The sequence below is a fragment of the Corella eumyota genome, chromosome 3, assembly GCF_963082875.1.
Source record: "Corella eumyota chromosome 3, kaCorEumy4.1, whole genome shotgun sequence".
Classification (NCBI taxonomy): Eukaryota; Metazoa; Chordata; class Ascidiacea; order Phlebobranchia; family Corellidae; genus Corella; species Corella eumyota.
Genome location: NC_137492.1, coordinates 16,821,552 through 16,838,889, shown reverse-complemented (window position 1 = coordinate 16,838,889; position 17,338 = coordinate 16,821,552). Strand labels below are relative to the sequence as shown.

Below are 17,338 nucleotides of genomic sequence, written 5' to 3'. Positions count from 1 at the left end.
TTTGAACCAAAATTCAGACTAGTAAGAATGAAAACAATAATAATAATGACAATAACAACATGTTTTGAAATCTAAGATTTCGAACCATAATAAAAATATTTTCGCTCAAAGCTGGATTTGAACTCGGGAAGTTTAATCGAAATTCAAGGGTACTAACTTTCAAGCCATTAGGGTGGATTATTAAGCTCTACATTATTGCAAATACATCATTTAAAAAAAAATTTAAACCAAAAAAAAGTTTCTATATTTGACACAAATATTAAGCAATATTAAGATTATAATTTTTAATTTTGTTTTAATAAAATTAAAAGGCTAAAAGTGTTAGTAATGCGATTACAATATCTCAATATCATATTTCCAAATCTTTTTGTAAATCAAACTAAAAAATAAATGATTACAAAGCCATATGACATAGCTTAAATTAATAATACCAAATAAAAATTAGCTAAACTTGCGTTCTACTGAAATTTTTCGCAAAATGTTTTATCTTGAATGTTAGTTAGGCCAATGCGCGTCTAATAAAATATAAAATTTTAGGTTTTAAAATTTATTTTTAATAAAAGTGTCATAACTTTTATGAATATTAATATTTTCGAAAAATATTTTGTAAACACGTTAATTGGACCTGTGCAGTTCTAAAAGAGCAATTATTTTTTGATTTAAAATTTTTTATTGTTTCAAAAAATTTAGATGCAATATCATTGGCAAAAAATGTCACGCGACCTAATTAAACCCAGAATAAAAATTAGCCGAAACTTTTGTTTTACTGACAAAAAAAAATTTTCGTCTAATAAAATCTAAAATTTTAGGTTTAAGATTTCATCAATTTTTAATAAAAGTGTCATAACTTTTATGAATATTAATATTTTAGAAAAATATTTTGTAAACACGTTAATTGGACCTGTGCGGTTCTAACAAAACACTTATTTTTCGATTTAAAATTTTTTATTTTTTTTAAAAAATTTATATGCAATATCATTGGCAAAAAATATCACGTGACCTAATTAAACCCAGAATAAAAAAAAAAAAAAAAACGCGGCAAAAAACGCTATTTTTGAAAAAAAAATGTTTTATTTAACTTTATTTAAAACGTGATTTCAAAAATTTTTATATGACTTATATGGCAATTAAAGGGTTTTTCTTGCAAAAAAAACATTTAATCTTTTTCTATCTTTTAAGCTTCCTTAACAAATTTAACAAACCAATGCACATTATATATGCATTTATTTAAAATCTTTTCTTGTATTTTTGTAATCTTATAATTTCATATTAATAAATATATATATATATATATAATAATCCAACTCATTTTAATTAAGAGAGTTTATATGAAATCATTTATAAAAAATAAATATTGAAGTTTAAGTCAGCAATAATTATTTTACTCACAAGATACATATTTTAAAAAGTGCCCTATTATAAATATTAAAAAAAATTAAATTGCAAAGATTAAAATTAAACTATAAATTATTGCATAGACAAAATACCGCATAAATACTAAATTGCATACTTTAATAAAACAATAAGAAAATTAAAAAAACAATTTTAAACCTTTACCAAAAGATAACATCTAACAAAATTTAAAACAGTTAAATAAAATGTTTAAAACAATTCATATAATTTTTAAATTAATATTTTTACAATTTTGATATAATGTTAAAGGTGTTCACATTTTTTGCAGCAAATTTGGTTTCAATCGACAATGGGGATTTAAGAACAATGTGAGATTGTTCCTGTCTTTCGTATTTCGGCCATTCCGAATCAACACTACAACCAAAGTTGGGGTTGCTAAATTTAAAAAATTAAAATCATCACTTTATGTAGGATTTACTGTTATTTTAAATTAAAATAATACTATTTAAATTTATTTTGCATCATTAAGGTGCAGTTGCTATTGTTTAAGCTTCTGTCTAATAATACAAAAACCTTAAAATTATAAAAAAAAGTTATTTTTTAAGTCTTAAATGAACAAAAAAACGAACCCTGTTTTAGCGAAGTTCGTAAAATAAGTCATCATCTGTCTGCTTAGTTTTTCTTCGTTGGGACTGAATCTGAAACCCTCCTTTAAATAATAGGGTAAAAAAGGAAATCCCCAGGTAAATGTGATGTCATCAGTGTGATCAGCTTTAACAAAATGGGGTTTGTGCGCCTTGGTGGGTCCGAAGTTGGCATCGTGGTTTAATTTTAATGCATGGGTAAGGTGGTACAAAAAGGTAGGCTGGCCCATATCTAAAAATAAAAATGATATGTTCAAAAGTTTATGCCAAACTACTAAATTGGTTCTTATTAATATGTAAAAGTGAATCTAAAAAAACAGCAAAATGGCCATTTGCTATAAAATAAACTTAAATAGTTAAAAATTGTAAGCCAAACATTAAGGCCAAGACTTGGCAAAAATAACATTTTTTGCAATGTCTTTTCTTTGTGCATAGGTTTAAAATTTTATTTTACAATTTGATCTACACAATAAATAGACACTAAACACTATTTCTATACTGACATGTACCTGAATATTGGTTAGCAGTATCTGTGATAGAAAGCACAAAAAACACATTGGCAACAATTTCACCAGCAGCTTTTGAATACAACAATTTATCGTTTTCACTCATATCTTTAGTGTATTCTTTAAGTAACACCGGCAAAGCTTTTCTTGGATCAATTTTCTTTAAAAAAAAAAGTCACAAATGCAAATCAATTTTTTTTTATAAAACAACTACTAACAAGAAAAATTTATGCAACATATTTAAAAGCCCATTTTAGTAGCATTATATATGGCATAAAAATAAGATACCTACCTTATCACATGATTTGTTGTACCATTTTAGTAACTGACTTCCCATCTGAATATATTCTTGTTTTGATAAACCTTTCACATAATTAGAATTGGCCAAGTTCATAGTCAGGCCACCTTCAGAATTATTGCAACCTAATAAAAAAAAATCAATTTAATGAATTTTAAAAAATTTAATGAATTTTAAAAAATTTTAAAAGATATATATATATACAGTATGGCTGCGTGGTGTAGTGGTAAGAACACTTGCTACACCACACATGAAGTCGTGGGTTCAATCCCCACTGATCTTATGCTGTTGCGAGTGGCAACCATATTATGACAATTACAATCCCAGCTATAGGAAGCAGCTATCGACTAGTAAATTTAATGATAAAAAAATAAAAAAAATGTTTTTTTAAATAATTTTTACAACGAGTAAAATTATTGTTACCTAAAATATATGGCACATGATGTAGTTTTTGTTGAGCCAATAAGTTAACAGGTTTGTCCTTCATAAAAAAATTATCCAAAGTTGGTTGCCATTGATAACCAGCCTAAAAAAATATTTTTATCCATAGGAAGAAAATAATTGTTAGTTTTGCCGATCCCAATTTACAAAAAAGCAAACGTAACAATAACACATACAAAACTACAATATGGTTTTATGCAGAATTTAAATAAATACATTTCCTCTTTTTTTATTCCACTTACCAATAAAAGTTGAGTATTAGCCATAATTAGTTGATCTGTTTCCAATGCTTGAAGTTGTCTCAATATTTCATCTGAATTGTTGGTTGCATCAATGTTTAATATCTCAAGCAACTTTAAGAACGGTCTTTTTTGATCAACCTCAAATATTTCTAAACCAAATTAAAAATATTGTGTGCATTGAAATATTTATAAAATTGATTAATCATAGAAAAAACATTTACGAAATTTTATACAACTTTAGAACTTTATGTAAAAATATCCATATTTTTTCTAGGTAAAAAATCAGATTCGTGTTAAATTTATAATTTTTTTAAACTTTAGATTTATTAGATATAGCCTATGGTGATTATTAAGGGTATATATATATATATAAAGTAAAGGATATGTGTGTGTATATATATATATATATATATGTATTTTAAAAATTGTAATAAAATTTGTTGGAAATTATAAAAATATTGAGTAAATTTGAAAAACATAAACTAAACATGTTCTGAAAATTAAATTTTAGTCATAATTTTGGTACTCACTTGAGCAAGTAGCAACTCCAGAATGGCTGATAGCTTTATGAAAATAACCTTTAGACATTGGGGACATCATGTGAAAGTTTACTGATATACCTCCTGCACTCTCTCCAAATATTGTCACGTTATTCGGATCACCGCCGAAATTTTCAATATTCTCTTTAACCCACCTAGATTAAATTTAAATTAAGTTAAAGTTAATTTAGAAAACTAATACAGACAGACATTTAATAAAGTTATAGTTGTACCGCAAAATTAACTATATACATTTTATATTTTACATAAAATTTTTAACTAATTTAACTCACTTTAAAGAACCCAGTTGATCTAAAAAGGCAAAGTTTCCAGCAATAGAATTATTTAAAGACCCCGACGAGATCAGACCAAAGATGTTGACTCTATAATTTGGAACAACAACTATGACATCGTTCATTCCAGCCAAGGCTGTTCCATCCAGAACAAAATTAGGTCCCATTTGAAATGCACCTCCATAAAACCATACCATAACCTGCGCATATTTAAAATTTTGTTTCATATTTAATTTTTTTTTGATGTGAAAAGGTCAACATCGTGGCCTAAACATTGACTAACATTTTGTTACCCTACCCCTGTCTCAAGTTGGCTTTTCAGTTTGAGTTAATATTGATTTTAATAGCTCAGTAATTAATCTGCTAATTGATTTTAGTCTCAGTATAGGTTTATATTGTTAACAGTGCCATACTTAGGGCTTCTACAGCTTGCAAGCAGCGGAGATCAAACTTAGAACCGTAGTGTTATAATATTACAATACTTTAATCTTTATGGCAATTTAAATTGATACACAGAAGTATTTAGAACAGAAACTGTATAACCGGCAGCGTGGTGTAGTAGTAAGAACACTTGCTACACCACACATGAGGTCGTGGGTTCAATCCCCACTGATCTCATGCTGTAGCGCCCTTAAGTAAGGCACTATAAACGGTATAACCTCCTGCTGAGCCAGCACTTAATCAGCAGCATAATTATCGGGCAATTATAATCTATAATATCCCAAACTGCCACAGGCAACTCGAGACTGGGTCGAAGTAACTGATGTTACTCTATGTTTAAGTGGCACATTCAACTTTGCCACATCGAGGATAAAGATATATACAAAAAAAAAATAATAGATAAACTCACAGGACGTCTAACTTTAACATCTACACTCTCAGGCACAAACACATTGAGGTACAAGCAATCTTCACTCGAGTTGTCCTGAGTAAAAGTTGGTTTTGTGGGAAGGTATCTTTGAGCTGCTTTGAAAAATAAAACTTCTTGAGCTGGTACCTTTGTTTGGGAAGTTTTGTGAAGAATCCCCTGCCATGGTTTGGCCCTTAAAATAAATTTATATTAACTTTTAAATTTTAAAATTAATTTTAATGTAAAGTACATTTATGCAAAAGTTTTTTTTAATTTTTATGTATATTATAATTTTAATTTTTTTTTTTGTATATATATATCTTTATTCTCGATGTGGAAAAGTCAAATGCGGAACTTAAACGTAGAGTAACATAAGTTACTCCGACCCAGTCTCGAGTTGCCTGTGACAGTTTGGGATATTATAGATAGTAATTGCTCGGTAATTATGCTGCTGATTAGGTGATGGCTCAGCAGGAATTTGTACCGTTTATACCATCTTACTTAAGAGTGCTACAGCATGAGATCAGTGGGGATTGAACCCACGACCTCATGGGTGGTGTAGCAAGAGTTCTTACCACTACACCACGCTGCCCGTTTAAATTATATGTTAAAATTTTGTAAAATTTTAAGTATATCTACTTTAACAAGAGTTATTACTTTTTTGGTTTTTTAAATCTTAGTTTTCCAACTGGAGGCTCCGCAAATGGAATTCCATAAAAGTTCAAAACTGATTTTGCATTTACATGGTTTGCTTTTGATATTTTCCCACACTGTACTAATCCGTAGTTTGGCAACCTAACAACTGTTGTTAAACTCATTTTGACAACTTTTAGATTAAAAAACGCTAATAAATAATACAGTAAATGACAATCTTTTAATTAATGCAGAAAAATGGACATGCGTAGTTAGTAATGTATTTTGCAATGACTTACAAAACAAAATGTATGCTACATTTAAAACTAACTATCAAACAAGTTCAGTAACGCAAAACATTGCAGCAAGTGATGTGCTGAGTAAACAAATTTTTAGGTATTGCAAAATATTTCGAGGATAAAGCAGCAATAATGCGTAACTACATAACTCCACCATCTTTCTGCCAGAGAGCTAACAGAAAGTAGCAGAGAATTTTGCTTAGGCGGACATGCGTCTAAATAAGTTAGTTTTTTTTCTGCAACTTGTTCCAATGGGGTATTGTGACGTCACAATTAAAAGTTGTCCTCAATGAAATTTTCGATGGTGTGTTGTTAGGAATTGTGGGTACTTCTTTTTAACATGTGCGCTAGTCAAATGCGGCTATGATTTTTTCTTTATTGTAAGGTAAGAAATTTTAAATAATTATTTGATGAATAAAATTACGGATTCTAGCCACATACTTGTTAAAAATTGACAAATATCTTTTAAATTTTGTTAAGGAATTGCCTGTCTGTCAGCCTGTTTAAATAAGTAAAAAAACAAAAAAAATTGTTTGCTTTGATCATAAAGTTTTAACTACATACATATTTAGTACATTAATTAAAACAGCCTACTTTGCAGTAGGTTATATTATATTTGGTAACAAATAATTAAATGTTTTTTGTAATAGTTATTAATTGTCAAGTCAAAGGCAACTTCTTGAAGATACTGTTGACTCTAAAGTTTCTAAACTGATAGAAAAGGTAGGCTAAACTAGACACTATAGCTATTAAAATATATTTATTTTACGATTATTGTTTTTTAAACACTATATATAAATATTATTCTTTTTAAAAAAAAATTTTGGTAAGTTATAAAACATCAAATTTAACAAATTCAAGAAACAATTAGTCCCCAGCTAGGTTAATGCGCTGTTTTCAAATCTTCAAAGGACATCCCAATTTTTTTCAAAGTTTAGGCACCTGTTAATATTTTACATCTATTATGGTAACATTCATTGTAAAAAAAATTGTTAGCCTTATAACAAACTTACAGTATTTACAATTACATAGGCTGAGATTTTGTTGCATTGCACAGTCTACATGAAAGGGTCGACCACATGCAGCGCAAACCACTTTAACAAATTTAGGATAAGAACATGTATTGTAGGTATATATTTATTTATTGATCAAAATAGATAGTTATTAAATTTAATATTTTACCTCACTGTTTAATTCCTTGATAAAAAAGGAACATAAAACACAAATTTTCAATAACTCTTTTGCATCTAAAAATCCTTATTTTTAATTACAGTTTTCAATATATATTTACTAAATGAAATTTAAAGTTTTGCATTTTGCATTACCTGTAAAATTTAAAAGACTGTCTCCAATAAATTTTCTATATTTTTGACACGATATTTCATCTGTTAACAAATTTGCAGTATTGCCTCCCAGGGTGATGTAATATGCAGTCTAAAACATAAAATGTCATTAAGATTTAAAAAGGTGACTTAACAAGAATTTTTACCATAAGTGTCAGTGGTCCGCAGTTGTAACCATCTTCTTGATTATAATGTGGGTAAAATGATGGCGACCAGGTAGTGTTATCATTTTTGTAGATAGACCAAAATTTACTAAAAATAAAATTTTAAATTATATATATATACATAATAAATTGTATTCTTTCAACTAACCTAAAGTTACGAAAAATAATTGGTATGTAATCTGCTTCTTTTCCTTGTGGATCGTATATCAACAAATTTTGAGTCTCTTTCCTAGCAACCTTTTTTTATAAAATGAAAGTAATAAATGATATTTCTAAAATTCTGCTTCTATTTATTATTTTTAGAGCACTACTTGCCATTAAAATCCAATGATTATTGTGAACATTGATAGGAGAAATTATATTTGTTTTCATTGAGCGAACCTAAATGAGTAAATATAACAAATTTTTTTGGATGTATTATGGTTAATTTTTTTTATGGAAATCTTACAAATTTGTGATTTTGAAATCCACTTATTTTTCCATCATTAAACCACATTGTTGCGTACAGAGTTGAAAGTGGTTCCCAAGAAAGTACTTGGTTGTTGTTTGTAATGACAGTGATAAAAGCATCCATTACCTAAAAGAATTTGTATTTACTAAAGTAAAATTAATTCAGATAAGTTATTTATTTTAATAGAATTTTATTTAACTGACTGTATCATCCAACCAATTTTTTCCATTCAACATGCACATTGATTCTTTATTAACCATGACTTTATTTGCTATCACTTCCAATCTGTTTTCATGATTAGAGTGCCAAAGCTTTTCGATACCTGTAAGTATATTATATATATAATTCTTTTATTACACCTGTAGTTAAGTATGTAAAAAAAGTATACTTACTGGAAGATTTGTAAGGAGGATTATCATTCTGGTTTTCATTTGTTATGTGGTCATTTTTGCTTATATTTTGAGCAAATCCTTAACACATTTATGTATTATTATCTAATATATATATTGTTTTTTTTGGTTATTTAAAGAGGAGGTTTTACAGGAAAAGGAGGTTTAAAAAGAAAAAAAAAAGATTTTTAGGTGTAGCGAAGCGGTTAAAACCTGCATGTACTAATATCTTAAATATTGTTTTTTTTTGGATAAATTATAGCAATAAAAAAATTGTGTACATCTATTTATATAATATTATACCTGTAATTCTTGCAGAATATGAGTGTTCATTTTGCCCTGATAAAATTGTTTTGGAAGTTGTGAGTAACTTGTTTTGAATTGCATCAATATCAGGTAATGTTGTTTTGTTGCATAAGTTTGGTTTACTTTTTGTTGTCTTTTTAAATTTTCTTTGACGGTTGATATTTTTTAAGGTTGAGGCATTGTTGCAAGATGAAATAAAATTTGGTTGCTCCGGCTGAAGTTCTGCAAGGGCTATGCAAGACTTGAGCTTTGATATTATTTGATTGTGAATTTCTACAGGTATGTATTTGCTGGCCAAAATACCATGTAGCGAGGTGCATAAAAATTTTGAAGTTTCCAGGGCTGTTTCAGAAGTTCCATTAAAAGAGGAAACCTGACTAGGATTCGGTAACTTTTTTTCTTGATTATTGTTTAATGAGTTTGGTGTTTTTTCTTTATTTTCTAAAAAAATACACACTGCATGTATATGTTTGCAGCAAATACCGCGTACTCCCCTGTCAAGACAAGTGCAGTCATGTTGGTGAATGCAACATTTACAATTGTTGCACATTTGACTGCAGATGGTGCAAGTTGCCTGAATTTGTGTGACTGTGTAAAAAATTTGCCTGGTACAACTTAGCACTATCCAGGTATTTTTATTTGTTTTTTTAATTAATTTTGAACTAAGTTTAAGAGCTGATTGGTGTCTTTCATAAGATTTTTGTTGTCGCCAACCTTTCTTTTGTTTTTCGAGTTGTGTTAACCGTTTGAAAACCATGTCATCACTAAAATCTATAAGTGCTTAAAGACATCTAAACAAAATAAGTAACCAGGGTGAATAGTTAAAATATTTTTGTTGTAATTTTTTTGTGTAATAATTACCTATCTACTCTTTTGTTGCATTTACCACCTAGGTAGTTGTATTTAAAAACACGATGAAAGGCTTCTAAATACATGTTTGTATTAATTGCTGACATTTGTCTTGAACAAGCTGCCCACTGATCAAATATTGGTAACCACTCCTTTTCAAAATATTTTCCAAACTTTTCTGTAGACTTTTCATTAATTAAGCTTTTATTAAGGGACTTAACCATTTCTTGAGCCATAACATTGTCTGTGCATTGACTTACAGACAATAGTTTATTATAGGTTTGTTGTCTAATTTCTTTATCCTAAACAAAAAACATTTTTTGTGGGTAATATATATCATAAATTACAGTGCTTTTTAATTTAAATAGTTATAAAATTTAGTTCTACTTACAGATATTGTACTCAGCTTTCCTACCCAATCTTTATGAACATGCCATGCACAAAGAAGTTTTTGGGGATGATGGTCGAATACTCTGCACCAGGTAGTATAAAATTGGGGTGCTTTGTCCGACATGAAATATTTTGTGTTTGGAAATTTATTAAATAACTTTATGAATGAACTTTTTAAACCCTTAAAAAATGGTTCTAGAACGCAACTACTCTCCTTATTGCTTAGAAGCCACGCAACAGGAGCACCAGCTCCATAATCATCCACAATAAGTACGGTTGTTAATTTAAAGTCGTATCCTGTTGTGCCATGTGTGGAGTCGATGCAAATAACTTTATTTCCAAATTGATTTAGCATTGTTAACATGTGGTGAGTAGAAAATGCAACAGCAAAATCATTGCAGTTTAACATTTTATTGGCATACCTACTACCTTGTTTTTTGTACATTAGAATTTCAACCTGTAATAAGTAAAACTAACTTCTAACTTAACTATTTTCCACTGCTTTTTTAAAACTAACTTCTAACTTAACTATTTTCCACTGCTTTTTGTTGGATTAACTGTACGTCTGAGTTTAAAACTAACTCACATTAGTCCTTTTTCTCATTTCTTCTATTAGAACATCCACACTTTCACAATCATTATTGCTCCTTCTCGATCTATCCATTCCCAGTGTCTGACTTATGTTGTGTAAATCTTTTCTGGTAACTAAATGAACTCTTTTAAACGATTGTGCGACATTTTCCCTGATATCTCTTAAAATTCTTTTTTTATAGACTCCCATTGAAATTTTACCTAAAATTTTATTTTAGATGGTAAAACACAATGTTGAGAGATTCTTTTGGACAACAGCAATTAAATGCATAACTGTATTTATGGGTAGTTTAGTAAAACTAACAATATTTCCTTATACTTAAACAAAGAATTAATTTACCTTTAATAAATATTCTATCTTTTTTTGAAAGGGGTATATGGCCTAAGCTCATTTTGTGACCATAGTGATTAAGTAATGCGAAGGATTTTACGATACCAGTTGAATATATAATAATTTTGATGTTTGCAACACAATCTTGTGAAAGTTTGCAGGAACCCTGTATTTTTTCCTGACGAATTCTGTTTTGGTTATTTTTTAAATATTGCTTAGATCTATTACATTTAAACTTTTTTATTTTATTTCCAGCTTTTGTTTTCCAGGAGTTGTGAAATATAAAGTGGGATTTTGTTGTTTCCTCCAACTCCTGCCTCCAGGTTTCAAAATCTTAAAGCAAGGTAAGTAATAAAGTTTAAAATACATACATACCTTCCATTAGTTTGATACATACCTTGCATTGAATTGAAAGTTTGTGTGACTGTTTGAAATGTTATATTGTGTGTATTTTGTAAATGTAACAATAAATCTTTATGGTTTAAATCTTTCTTTTTGCAACAAGGTTCCATGTAGTGCATGTTTTTATGCAAAACCAATTTCTGCTAATCAATAAATGGTAGTATTATATTTTTAAAATTTAATATTGTAGGGTACTGTTACCTTTGATTTTTGATGAATTTCAATAAAATGGTTTTTTAATTCCAATTCGTTTTTATAAAAATTTTTGCATTGGTTGCATTGAATTCGGTGTAACTAAAACAACATTTAATTTATATTTAATTTTTGGTTTGTTATATTTTAAATTGTTGCCAAAACTAGTTACCAAGCTAACAAAACTTACTAATTGTTTATGTTTTAATTTTATGTGAGCTGTAAGGTTCCGGTTGGCATTAAAAACAGCAGGACACTCTTTACATTTAAATCCTGTGTGTTTCTTTTTTAAAATGGTTGTTTTCATTAACTCCTAAATGTAAAATACATTAATTTTAGTTAATCAGTTAATTTAAACTTTATTTAGAAATTACATCATACCCTTTGGTGAAACTTTTTAATGTGCCGATACATAGATGATCGTGAATTGAAAGCCAATGAACAAAAATTGCAAATAATGTTATTCATATTTATTCCAAGATTTATAATAAGCGTAATTGATTTAAATAATAAACCTGTGAAGTTAAAAGACGATTGTTGCTTGCATTTACGTTAGCATAACATTTACTGCGCGCTTTTTGACCCTACAATAAGAAAAAGCCAGTCGATCAATATTTAAACAAATTACTTTAAGCCATATTTTAATTTACCTGCGCAAGGATACATTAATATGTCAGCAGTTGTTATCTACCGTATTTTAATAAAAAAATATTTCAAATAAAAAATTCCCGCCATGTTTCGTGACCTTTAAAAGTCCTTACACGTAAAATTTCATTGAGGATAATTTTTAATTGTGACGTCACAATACCCCACTGGAACAAGTTGCAGATAAAAAAAACTGGCTTATTTAGACATTGCTTTAGGCGGATAATCATAAAAATAGTGATTCCAAATATTTTTAATCGTACAAAAAAAAGAGGTAAAATAACCCATTCAAGAGGAACAAATTAAAACCAAACCTAATATAAAATAAATTAACAAGGTTGGTAACCGTCTAAAATTAAAATAAAATTAAACAAAACATTAAATTTTTATATTAAACTGAAATAGCGTTATCCATGACGTCACAAATTGTGGGTTTTAACAACTTACCTATCATGGCGCTTTAATCTATTTTACATATTTTATAAAGAACAACGTACCTAACCACGACATACCTTCAAAAAAGTGAACAAAATATTAGAAAGTGGTCAAATGCAAGTGTAAATTTTGTACTTTCGTAACATACGCTAGATGAGTGACGTCACAAATTGGGGGTTTTGACAACTTACCTATCTAACTTCGGTAAGGCACTTAACGCTGGTTAGGCATTTAACCAGAGAATATGCACTTAAACCGGCAGCGTGGTGTAGTGGTAATAACACTTGCTACACCACTATAAGGTCTAGTTTTATTCCCACCAAGTCCCATACTTTAGCGCCCTCAAGTAAGGCACTATAAACGTTATGAATTCCTGCTGAGCCAGCTTAAACTGCTTTAAGGCAACTCGAGACTGGGTCGGAGCAATCGGAGTAACTGATGTTACTCTATGTACTTTATTAAGTTTAAATGGGATGGTTTTATGATAGTCACATTAATTAGTTTAGATAAATATAAACTGTCACTCAAACTTGGGGTAGATATAATTTGTAGTATTCAAAGGTGGGTATCAAACTGTTAACCCGCTTATCGTTGATTACCAAAGTTAACTTTTGCGTAAAAATTTAACTTTTAAGTTAATTTTACAATTTATTATCGGACCTGTTAAATTTCGTTAAATTATGCTTCCGTTAATATAAGTTTGTTATCTCAGTTTTTATATTCGAAGTTAATAAATGATATATCAGCGCTATTTTACAAAATGTAATAGGTTATGGTTTTCGGAAAGCATTACCGCCTTTTTAACGTATTACATTATCAAATGTTATATGACAGGTCCCTTTTTATGTTATATGACACGTCCCGTGGATGGATGTCTCTTTTCACTTACGGAATAGAGAAATTTGGGTCATTTTTTTTACAGAAGGTGGTATTTTACCCCGTTCTTTTTTGTATTGAACGATTAAAAAATATTTGAAATCACTATTTTTTATAATTATCCGCCCATGCAAAATTCTCTGCTACTTTCTGGCAGAAAGACGGTGATTACACAACGGTTCATTGAGCTGCAAGTCAAGCAAGCTTTTTTATTTCGTTGGAACAACTAAACAAGCAGTTTTCGTTTTAAAGTAAGTAATTTATATGGTGTTTATTTTGTAAAAAATACTTTATTTGTTTTGTAAATTCGTTGCAATACTTAAAATTCTTATTGTAGTCATCATATTTTAATTGGTCCTTAACAGCTTAGAGTGTATGTTAAACCAAAGATATGCCATTTTTAATACGTATTTTCATTTGCTTAAAAGTACTTTATTGATTTTTAAATTAAACCCTCAACCACTGTTAACAGGTCTGCAAAATTGTTTAATTATGTCCTGGTCTGGAAATAACAACAACAGAAAACGTAACAGGGATCGTCGTCGTCCTAGCAACAACAACAACAATAGAGACCGAAGACGGAATCGAAATTCAGATTGGGGACGATCCAGCAACTCTGGATGGAATGATTTCGACAACAATTCCAACTGGAATGAATATAGAGACCGCGACAATTCAAACTGGAATCGAAACTCGAACTGGAACCAGTTCAACAACGATTTCGATAACTCATCGTACCAAAATTTTAACAAAGGACCGAAGAAAATTTACACAAACAATGAAGAACCGTCGGGTAATTTAAGACGCAGGTTTCACCGAAAACAAGTCGAAGATTACGATCAGGGTTACTATGGTAACGATGACAGGGGTAACAACTGGAATGCTCCAAACGACATGAACCAGATCCCGTACGACGACTTATCTTATGAGCAGGGGTTTAACTCCGGACGGAAAAACAAGCGTAGAAAGCGTTCTGAGAACCCAGACAATTTTGAAGATTACAATGGTGGTAATTATGGAGGTGGGTATTATGAGAATCAACCTACAGATGGTTATTATGAGTACAACGAGCCAAAAGCAGATCACTATGATGATGGTTTCATGCAAGTGCATGACTCTAACATGGGCAGGGGTTTTCAGTTCAGTGATCCGGACCCGAATCAAGTTGAAGAAGTCGAGGAATTCCAACACAAAAATAAACCTGATCATGAAGTCCTCGAAAAAAAGGATCCGGCATTGTATGGTATAACGCTAGAAGAGAGTAATGACATGTATGGTAAATATCGGGAAATTGAAAGATCGCTTTACACGAAACACAGGTATATTTCAGCATCCAGAGATGTCCAGAGGCATTCTCGGAATACCATAACTCACGTTCAACTGTTGCTTAAAAAGGTTTCCCATATTATATCAGTTGACCCAACTGCTCAAAATGATGAAACATTATACACGAAGGAAAAAGTAAGACAAGAGAAATTGGATAAAGCAAAAGAAATGAAGGAGAAAAATTCTGCCGAAAAAGAAGTTAAAACTGATGAGTCAAACCAAGAGCAAAATGGTGAGGAAGTAAAAATCGACGAACCACAAGAGCAAAATGGTGAGGAAACGAAAATCGATGAACCACAAGAGCAAATTGATCCAATTCTTGAAGCTGAAGACACCACTAAAAAAGATTCAGATCCCATACAAAAACTATACGAAATAGCGGCGGAGGAATCAAAGAAACAAGAGGTTGAAAAAGTGATTCCTGTTCAGGTTCTTCTTGGGGTGATTAAATGCGGTCAATATGAATGCAGACTTATGCTGTCAAGCCAATACCATACAGATTTGGTTGTAGTTTGCAAGGTAACAATTGCTTCAGTATACCATTTATATTGCTATAATATAAGTGATCATTTTAATTATATTAACGCTGTGAAAAGAAGTATTGATTTTAATTAAAAATCAATTCCATTTTTTTTCTTTTTAGGAAATGCCGACAAAGTCATTGCTTCAGAGAGTTTATGATTTAATGATATTAGTAATGACCTACGATAAATATCTTCGTACAAAGAAATTCATTCCAAGTTTGAACGAGACAGATGAAACTATAGTTATTAAAAAACGAGACGCAAACGAAGTCGGCTTTAATTTAACAATCAGGTTTGTAAAACATTTTTGATAACAGAAGTGCTGCTTACTTGTAGTAGCATTTACTTTCATAAACATACTAATTTGACAACGCCAACTTAGTTTATGTAGCAAGAAGTATTATTCCCTTTTTCAGATTGTTACTGTTTATATTTTTAACAGGTTTACCTTCATATGTGCCAATCCTGATATTAAAATAACAGAAGATAACTTAACGTTGAGCAAGTGTGTTCGGGCTAAAAGATCTATCAGGCATATTCGTTGGTTTGTTAACAAAGTAAGACACATAAAAACACTTCGTAATATTTTAACCACTATCTATATTTAAACCATGACAAAATCAAAAAATCCGAACAAAACACATGTTGAAACTTAGTGTTAAAGGCCTTTTTTTGTTTTAGGTTAAAGATGTTGTCGAACTTCTGGTCATGCGAATTTTTATCGACCTTTCAGTGTACAATAAAGAATGGTCAAGTTTGAGCTTAGACATTATCCAAGTACTTGTGCATAATGCTCATGCAGGGAGTAGTTACGTGCCAGAGAATATGCAAATTGGGGGAACTGAGGCTCACCTGCAGAAAGCGAACGGAGTTTTTAAACGCTGTTTGGAAGGTACTTTTAAATTATGGAATATTGGTATAGTCAAACCAAGAAATTTGGAATAGTTTCCCAAATTTGGATTTTGTTTTTTGTGTATATCTTTATCCTTGATGTCGGAAAGTCGAATGCGCGACTCGAACATAGAGTAACATTAGTTACTCCGACCAAGTCTCCAGTTGCCTTTGGCAGTTTGGGATATTATAGATTATAATTGCCCGATAATTATTCTGCTGATTAAGTGCTGGCTCAGCAGGAGTTCATACCATTTATAGTGCCTTATTCAAGGGCACTACAGCATGAGAGCAGTGGGAATTTAACCCACGACCTCATGGTGGTGTAGCAAGTGTTACCACTACACCACGCTGCCGGTATTTGTAATAAAGACTTATATTTTCAGCCCCAAAACTAACTTGTTTTTTCTTTTAGTGTTGAGCAGTGGGATATTACTGCCTGGTGGGTATGGAATACCCGATCCATGTTCGAAAAACGGAGATTTAAGCGACCAGCTCAGTGTAAAAGATGCAGAATCAATTACAATGGCTGCCCAGCGCTGCTTGCGTCTGATTTGTTGCGGGAAAATCAAACGAGTGTTGTCCTTACCAATTGATAAGTAATTGTGTAAAGTAATAAATAAGAAGATTTTAAGTTGACATTACAATAGCGATTTTGGAAGAAGTACAAAAACATTTTGTATCGAGGAGAATTTAAAGAGAAATTGAACCCTGGAAATTAAATCTGTTAACAAATCACAAGTTTTTAAATAAATGGCCGATGCTAGTATATAGAAATGACTGCACAATACTAGTAGTAGCTTGGTTATGTAAATATTTAGTGATTTAATGCTTTAACATTTTCGTTATAAACTTTTCTTTTCAAGATTTATTTCAGGATTGTTTCAAGAAATTTCAAATCCATGTGTTTGGGCCAATGTAATTTTTTTGAATAAAATAAACATGTAAAATGAGTGTGGTGTGACTTGATTTATATAAATCTAGCAGAATAGAACTTAATTAACCTAAAAGATATATACAGTCCTGAAATATAATCAAAACAAACTAAAACGAAACCAACTTTAGCTAAAACAAACCACCAGTAGTTAAATCAGTAAACAATAAAAAACAAAATTATAACATTCACCTTAATTTG

At 30.1% G+C, this 17,338-nt stretch overlaps 2 protein-coding genes and 1 long non-coding RNA gene across 3 annotated transcripts; 2 read left to right on the top strand and 1 right to left on the bottom strand.

Annotated features, from left to right (window-relative positions):
* Window positions 1-1,416: 1,416 nt before the first annotated feature.
* On the bottom strand, window positions 1,417-6,146 carry LOC145745425 (carboxylesterase 5A-like). The gene is made up of 10 exons (XM_082563501.1): window positions 5,824-6,146; window positions 5,167-5,359; window positions 4,317-4,516; window positions 4,015-4,178; window positions 3,485-3,633; window positions 3,225-3,327; window positions 2,796-2,926; window positions 2,507-2,663; window positions 1,983-2,229; window positions 1,417-1,788 (listed from the first exon to the last, which is right to left on the bottom strand). The coding sequence occupies exons 1-10, from the start codon at window positions 5,982-5,984 to the stop codon at window positions 1,638-1,640; spliced, it is 1,656 nt and encodes a 551-aa protein (XP_082419627.1). The 5' UTR covers window positions 5,985-6,146; the 3' UTR covers window positions 1,417-1,637.
* Window positions 6,147-8,249: 2,103 nt separating this feature from the next.
* LOC145745775 (uncharacterized) lies at window positions 8,250-11,211 on the top strand. The gene is made up of 7 exons (XR_014281272.1): window positions 8,250-8,380; window positions 8,764-8,841; window positions 8,922-9,138; window positions 9,228-9,380; window positions 9,994-10,082; window positions 10,190-10,357; window positions 10,800-11,211. It is a non-coding gene; the product is annotated as an uncharacterized LOC145745775 (long non-coding RNA).
* Window positions 11,212-13,631: 2,420 nt separating this feature from the next.
* LOC145744636 (uncharacterized) lies at window positions 13,632-17,150 on the top strand. The gene is made up of 6 exons (XM_082562535.1): window positions 13,632-13,713; window positions 13,935-15,307; window positions 15,432-15,604; window positions 15,755-15,869; window positions 15,994-16,204; window positions 16,619-17,150. Exons 2-6 carry the CDS (start codon window positions 13,955-13,957, stop codon window positions 16,804-16,806), a joined length of 2,040 nt encoding a protein of 679 aa, XP_082418661.1. The 5' UTR covers window positions 13,632-13,713; window positions 13,935-13,954; the 3' UTR covers window positions 16,807-17,150.
* Window positions 17,151-17,338: the final 188 nt, after the last annotated feature.